At 46.8% G+C, this 7,500-nt stretch overlaps 1 protein-coding gene across 1 annotated transcript in view; it reads right to left on the bottom strand.

The window, feature by feature from the left end:
* Positions 1 to 7,500, bottom strand: part of mast1b (microtubule associated serine/threonine kinase 1b) — a gene marked incomplete at both ends in the record, with an annotated part of 40,162 nt that overhangs the window by 27,359 nt on the left and 5,303 nt on the right. The window contains one exon of the mRNA XM_084488772.1: positions 5,635 to 5,666. Within this exon, the coding sequence (XP_084344898.1) occupies positions 5,635 to 5,666 (32 nt within the window). The remainder of the gene's footprint in view (positions 1 to 5,634; positions 5,667 to 7,500) is intronic.

Below are 7,500 nucleotides of genomic sequence, written 5' to 3' on the forward strand. Positions count from 1 at the left end.
CCCTGCAAACGAAACTTGAGCTAGGTGGTTCATAAATGAGATAAAAGCAAAGACCTAAGGCCTAGCTCTCTCACTCTCTTTTTCACTTTCATATATCTCTTTCTTGGACTCTGTATTTCACCCGTTCTCCCTCTCTTGTGCAGTAGACTAAGCACCGTCTGTTGTGCTGTTATTCTCCTAGCTTTGCCTCGCTATTTATGTTCGAGTGTGTTTACGCATTCAACCTCACATGTGCCCGTATATGGCAATGACAGCGAGCTGACAGATCATATGGTAGCAGGCCTCATGGGGGTTGTACTGTGAGCACAGGTGTACTGTTCACACACACAGCTCGTGTTAATGGACAGTACCAGTCTGCGTGTAGCACATATTGTAGCCATCTCTCCTTTTGATAGATATCCGTGAACAAAATAACTTCCTTGTAGCGATTCTAGCGAAAGGAAATATAGCACTTCCGTCTTTTGGAATCTATGTGCATCAGGGAGGACAGAGTTTGTGGACAACAACACAGTGAACTGCCATACATAAGTACTTCATATCACAACGACGAAGGAGCTCTATCTCCATTGTTTACATTCACAGCAAACCAGAGCACGCCGAATGCTCTTCCTGAGAATCGGGAAGTCGTTTTTTTGATATTGGAGACCTTTCAGAGAGATTTCTCAGTGAAGCCATGAACGACGGTAATGATAGTTGAATCCACCATGGCAAATGGCAAATGTTGAATGGTCTGCATTTATACCGCGCTTTTCTAACCAGTGGCCACTCAAAGCGCTTTACAATATTGTCTAGCATTCACCCATTCATGTGCACATTCACACACCAACGGCGGTGTCAACCATGCAAGGCGACAGCCAGCTCGTCAGGAGCTGTCAGGGTGAGGTGCCTTGCTCAGGGACACCTCGACACTCATCTAACTAGCACCCTTCCAGTTACCAGCCAACCTGCTCTACCTCCTAAGCCACATGCTGCCCTGATACAATGAGAGGATGTGACACCCAAACTATCATTGACTAGTTCTTCGTTTGATTAGTAACATCACCAAACCAAGACCTCCCTATGATCTGAAGACAGACGTCCCTGTAGTCTGTGTTTTATTGTCACCCTTCGTTTGTTGACCTCGTCAGCAATGGTCTCTGCAGCTGCAGTACTCACTCTGACCAGAGAGGGCACTAGTGTGCAGAGTTACACCTGTCTCTTTAAACCCCTGCAGGTTGCTTGCTTGCTTCTGCAATGCGATACACACAACCCGAATCTGAGGGCTAGACAAACCCAGAGCTGACGTGTGACTGGATGATTCAGGTCACTTGACAGCTGACAATGTTTGATATTTGTGGAGCTTTAGTGCATTGGTGGATTTTATGGGGGGGGGGGTATATTTTATGTCGTCTTTAGATGTTGGCTTAGCTGCTCAGCAGCAGATCGATGTGTCTCTGAAACTGATCCTAGGTCTGTGACTCAAGAGTTTTCTTTAGAAAAGCAACGTCATTTATTTCTGTGTGTGTGTGTGTGTGTCTCTCTCGCTCTGTTTTTCTCTGGCTCTCGCTCTCAATGTCTCATACCTCCAACGTCTCCCTCGCTGTCTGACACAGATAGAGCCTGTCTTCCTAAGAGTCTTTATATTCATAGTATTATAGTTCAGTTAACCTCAGTCTCTATACTAACACTATTATAGCTGTTGTTCACTTCGGCTATATAAACATCACCAGGTCAGGCCTTCTTTCCAAAACACATCGGCATGAAGAAGTCACACAACAACTGATCATCATCTGGTCAGTAAACCAGTACACTGCAGGATGTCAGCACATATATACCTGGCTGCCTCGACCTTGAACACACCTTGGAGGAACAGCTTTTCAATGACGAGACTCAACAGGACAGAACACACATGTGACAACGCACTGTCAACAAGCATGACACGCACACATGCGCACAAACACTCACACGACCAGGCACACACACGCACACACACACACAGAATCCACAAAAGAGCTCCCCAGCAAATGCCAGCCTCCTAATGCACATAGCACTTAACCCTGAGAGAGAGAGAGAGAGAGAGAGAGAGAGGGGGAGAGAGAGGAATAACGACCAAGAGTCCACGCCCCCCCACCCCCCGTCTCGTCTCCACCGCTGCCCGGTACCTTTTAGAGCGACGGAACATGGTGTCCGTAACCACGGCGACAGCAGCCCGGGGCGATGGTGGCGGGTCACTGGGCGGCGGCGGTCAGAACAACAACAGAGTGACGACCCCGAGGAGAAGGTGTCATCTCAAAACAATAAGGCAACGCAACGCTCTGAGGTCCACAGCCGACTCAGCCTGTCTGGGCAGGCGAGCACAGAGCGAGAGAGGAGAGAGAGGGGAGAGAGAGAGAGAGAGAGAGAGAGAGAGAGAGAGAGAGAGAGAGAGAGAGAGAGAGAGAGAGAGAGAGAGAGAGAGAGAGAGCAAGAGAGAGAGAGAGAAAGAGAGAGAGAGAGATAGGAGGAAAAAGAGGGGAGAGAGAGGGTGAGAGAGATAGGAGGAAAGAGTTTTAGAGAGAGGGGGAGAGATAGGAGGAGAGAGGTGAGGGAGAGAGAGGGGAGAGAAATAGGAGCGGTGGGGTGCGGGTGGCAGCCTTCCAAGGGTAGGAACAGAGAACCCGCAGTGGGGGATTGTGGGTAGTTGCCTCAAGGGTGAGGGGCCATAGGGACTGAGGTGCTGTTGTGAGTTGGGCATCATGTGATATCATGCGTTGTCATCTACTGAGCTTTGTCTGTATGTCATCTGTTGTGTGTTCTGTGATGAGCGTAGTGTTATTGTCATGTGATGTTTTTTGTGTGTAGTGTGTTGTGTGTAGTGTGTTGTGGGTTTCCAGGCAAAAGTGAGTGAGTATACAGTGAGTTTGTGTGTATCCTGTGTGTAACCGTGTGTTCCGTGTGTAACCGGTGTATTCAGAAGAAAAAGAGAAGCCAACCATTTAACTGCAGGCAACAAAGACATAAGGAGTGAAGCAGAGGCCAAGGTGAGTAGAATATAAATGATACTACTCTATATGACAATGTTTATATGTGAAGCACTTTGAGTCTGCCTTGTGTATGAAAAGTGCTATATCAATAAAGTTGCCTTGCCTATATACTACACTCTATCGCTATACAATGTAATGGCTTTCGTACATTTCGTTATTTGTTTTTATTTCCAATTTTTCTGGGTACATCTGCAGCCAACAGATGACACACATAACCACCGACATATACACAAATAATATTATATTCTGGATTGAATACAATGTATAGAATATACATTGTATAATATAAAAGATATGTATTCTTGGCATATGAAGATTAAAGGTTTTGGATGCAAGCTTTTTAGGAAAATCCATGTATTTTCAAAAACCTGTGCTCTAGTGCCTACACACACACATACACACACTCTCACAGAACACAGGAGTAGAGGCCAGCATGTGTGTGAGTGTGCGTGTCCTTTTCTCCTCAGGCTAAGAGATACGATTTTGGTGTGTGTGTGTGTGTGTGTGTGTGTGTGTGTGTGTGTGTGTGTGTGTGTGTGTGTGTGTGTGTGTGTGTGTGTGTGTGTGTGTGTGTGTGTGTGTGTGTGTTTAGGGTTAGTGCCTCATCTCTTCAGGGGAAGAGATAAGGTGGTAGATTGGGGCTCCAGTTTGCTCATCCATAATGCATGCTGGTCAGGCCACATCCCACACACAGACACACAAAGACACACACACACACACACACACACACACACACACACAAGGACACCTGCATATGAAACCAGTTTGATGTCAGAATAGAGACAGTGACAGACACTGAGTGGTCAGATTGATAAACATAACCCCCCCCCCCCCCTCACAGATTACCCATGATGCCTTGGGGCAACGAGGATGAGCCCTGATTGGACAGCTCTGAATTGGGATGGCATGCCGTCTGCATAGTAACTATACTAGAGACTTCCACAGAGTTGTAGGGAAAATACTATTGCACAACCACATCATGTACCCAGCCTTTTATAGACCTCGACCCACAGATGTCTTGGTATGGTCTTGCTTTCATAGTGTCTGTGTGTGTCTAATACAAACAGTCACATGCACTAAAACGCCCACACACACAAACACACAGCCACGCACACAAACACACACACCCACACAGAGACACACACACACACACACACACACACAGACACACACACACACACACACACTTGACGTGTCGTTGTGAGGTCGTTAGTCACATGCACTTACTCCCGCACACACACACACACACACACACACTCCCGCACACACACACATACACACACACACACACACACACACACACACACACACACACACTCACACAGCACACAGAGTGAAGGCCACAGTGTGGAACCAGCCAATAGGAAGACAGAGTGTGTTCCAGCACCATGGAGAGCCTCAGCTCTGCTGAACATGATGTGAAATACTCTCAGAGCACATCATCATACCTCCAGGGCCATATCTCAATACGATCATAAATCATCTCTGAGCTGTAGCATAAATCCACTGCCCGGCTTTGTGCTCTAAAGGAATTATGTTCAGAATAAACACCGTTAAAATGACAACAAACATCAGATCTGTTGTGAAACGGAAGCAACATGTCATGATTTAAGGTGAATCAACTCCATTCATTTCAATTGATTTGCGAGACGCTTCAAAGGTAATTCTTTGCAAGATGTGATAGATACAATCCTAGCTAGCCACTATGATGCTATGCTAGCTATTTGAGCTTTAATAGAGCATAGCAAGCTACTATGCTGCTAAACTAGCTGTGTAGCTAATATGGATTTATGTTATCTAGTATTATGCTACGCTAGCTGTGTTGGCTACTTCAGAGCTGTGTTAGCTACACAAACAATAGGGTTTTAATCGACTAATTCAAGAAAGATTGAGCTCAAGCAACAGTGAATACACAGACAGGTAACGTTTGGGTATCTTTCTCAGGGATGATGACAGCCTTAACGTATCTGGGCGTTGAACATACGACCAGCGGGCCCTTCACACAGACAGAGACCTCTCAGACTTCACAGGAACAGACTGGGGCTCGCCGAAGAAAATGAAAGACTGACATTTTCACAGAGCACTGTTTAATGACCCCCCACTGATGCCCTGAACTCCCTGAGAAGAATCCCAGCAGACCACGCACACTCACACACACGCACATACACACACACACACACACACACACACACAGCCGATTGAAGCATCCTGAAGGCCCCAGAGTGTGGAAGACAAAACGCTCCTCCTCCTCTTCCTCTCCAGAGTGGATGACAGGAGGGATCTTCAGAAGAGAGCTCTCATGGCTTTAATGAGATTCAACACCATCACCACCACTGTCCCTCTGAAACACTGGCTCCAATACCAGCTGCAACACTGTCCCTCTGAAACACTGGCTTTAATACCTGCTACAACACTGTCCATGTAAACCACTGGATTTAAAACCAGCTACAACACTGTTCCTGTAAACCACTGGCTTTAATACCAGCCTCAGTCAGCCAGTATGGAATGAGTAGAGGAGAAGGACAGAGAGAGAGAGGGTAGAGAGAGAGGTTAAAGAGAGAGAGAGAAAGAGAGAGAGAGAAAGAGAAAGAGAGAGAGAGAGGGAGAGCGGGAGTTGGAACTAAAGTCTTACCTGCTGTTCTTGCGGGGCAGTGGCAAATCCTTCTAGAAGAAACACAGAAACAAACACAGAGAAAGAGATCAGGCACTGAAAAATTCACTCACCTCCCCCCAGACACACCTTAAAGACACATATAATACCTATAATAACACCTATAACACCTGTACAACCTTTATACCTGTACAGGATAACCTCCTATGCTAATAATAAAAGCGATAATAATCATCACAATATTCTATATGTTTAAAAGTCATTCCCCTGTTTTTAAACCAATGTTTTTTTCTCCAGAAAACTGCATCTTCGCTCAATCTCTCATTGAGAACGACATGAATATGCATATCGGTAAACATACCAAGACCTCTACGGCTCCTCCTCTTCCCCTTTGAGGTAGGCCTGCCCACCATGTTTTATTCATTTGGTTACCGTAGGGTATAAGACAGGACAGAGCGAGTGGTGTACCACGACTCCCTGAGTGTGACATCAGTTCTCTGCTGAATAGGACAAGCTGCGCCCATGGAACAACACGTACCGATGCAGGACCTAGTCTAGTGACTGGACTGAGGGGGTCCCCTCCCAGCCAACCGGTACTGGGTTCAATCCCTGATGTCCGCACCCTAACCTGTAGGTGTCCTGGGGCGAGATGTGGGACTCCTGCCTGTATCTGTATCTCCTGCCTGTACCCTTTGACCCAAATACACTTTGGGTCAAAGGGTCTGATACATGACTAACAGCAGTGAGTCACAGGGGTTTTAAAAGGAGAGAGGAATGAAACCATGCTCTGTGAAGGAGTGAATTACGGGACGTACATTAAAGATGGTGAAATAAAGCAACACGTACATGTTATATATATATTTGACCTTCACTGGAGAAGGTCACCCCACCTTTCTGCTTACCAACCACCCAAGCCTTTTCCTTATTTAGAGCATCCCATCCATCCTCCATCCATCCTCCCATCCCTCCTCCATCCATCCTCCCTCCTCCATCCCTCCTCCGCCCATCCTCCCATCCTCCCTCCCTCCTCCATCCATCCTCCCACCTCCCATCCACCCTCCCATCCCTCCTCCTCTTATGGTGTGTGTTTCCAGGGGTGCACACAGGACAGCAGGCTTGGACCAGAACCAGACACACTAAACCCTATCTACAGCCCACAGCCCTGCCTGTCCTATAGCCCGGCCAGGAGAGAGAGGGAGAGACATAGAAAGAGAGACAAGATAGAGAGAGAGAGAGAGAGAGAGAGAGAGAGAGAGAGAAAGAGACACACACACAGGAAGAGAGAAAGAGAGAGACATATAAAGACAGTGTGTGTGTGTGTGTGTGTGTGTGTGTGTGTGTGTGTGTGTGTGTGTGTGTGTGTGTGTGTGTGTGTTTGTGTGTGACCAGAACGTATCTATCTCGGTTGGACCAGAGCTAATTGAGCTAGCCTAGCCAGGTATGAACAGGGCTTCAGCAGGGAGGCGGCAGTGCAGCCAGGCTGAGCCCGACTGGGGTGCACTGGGTAGCTGTAGCTACCCAGTGCTGGGCAGGGCAGAGCTGGGCAGCTCGGGGATTGCGTCAAGGGTGTCCCGTTACACTGCTGATAATTCCCATGCATTACCTCCATCACACCTCCGCAAGGACTGCAGGGTTAAACCACATTAGCATGGACAGCTACCACAATCATTCAATTAACCTTCAAATGGATGGGTGTGTGTGTGTGTGTGTGTGTGTTGTAAGCTGCTCTAAAGCCTTTTAAACTGAATACTCTTAGTACGGTCGCTATTCCACTTTTTCATATTTCAAGGCAAGAGGCATCAGATTTACAAATAGAGCAGCCTCAATGCCTGGCAATAATAATAATATTTATAATAATAACAATAATACAATATATGATAACATAAA

Source organism: Micromesistius poutassou, assembly GCF_964030765.1.
Source record: "Micromesistius poutassou genome assembly, chromosome: 1".
Classification (NCBI taxonomy): Eukaryota; Metazoa; Chordata; class Actinopteri; order Gadiformes; family Gadidae; genus Micromesistius; species Micromesistius poutassou.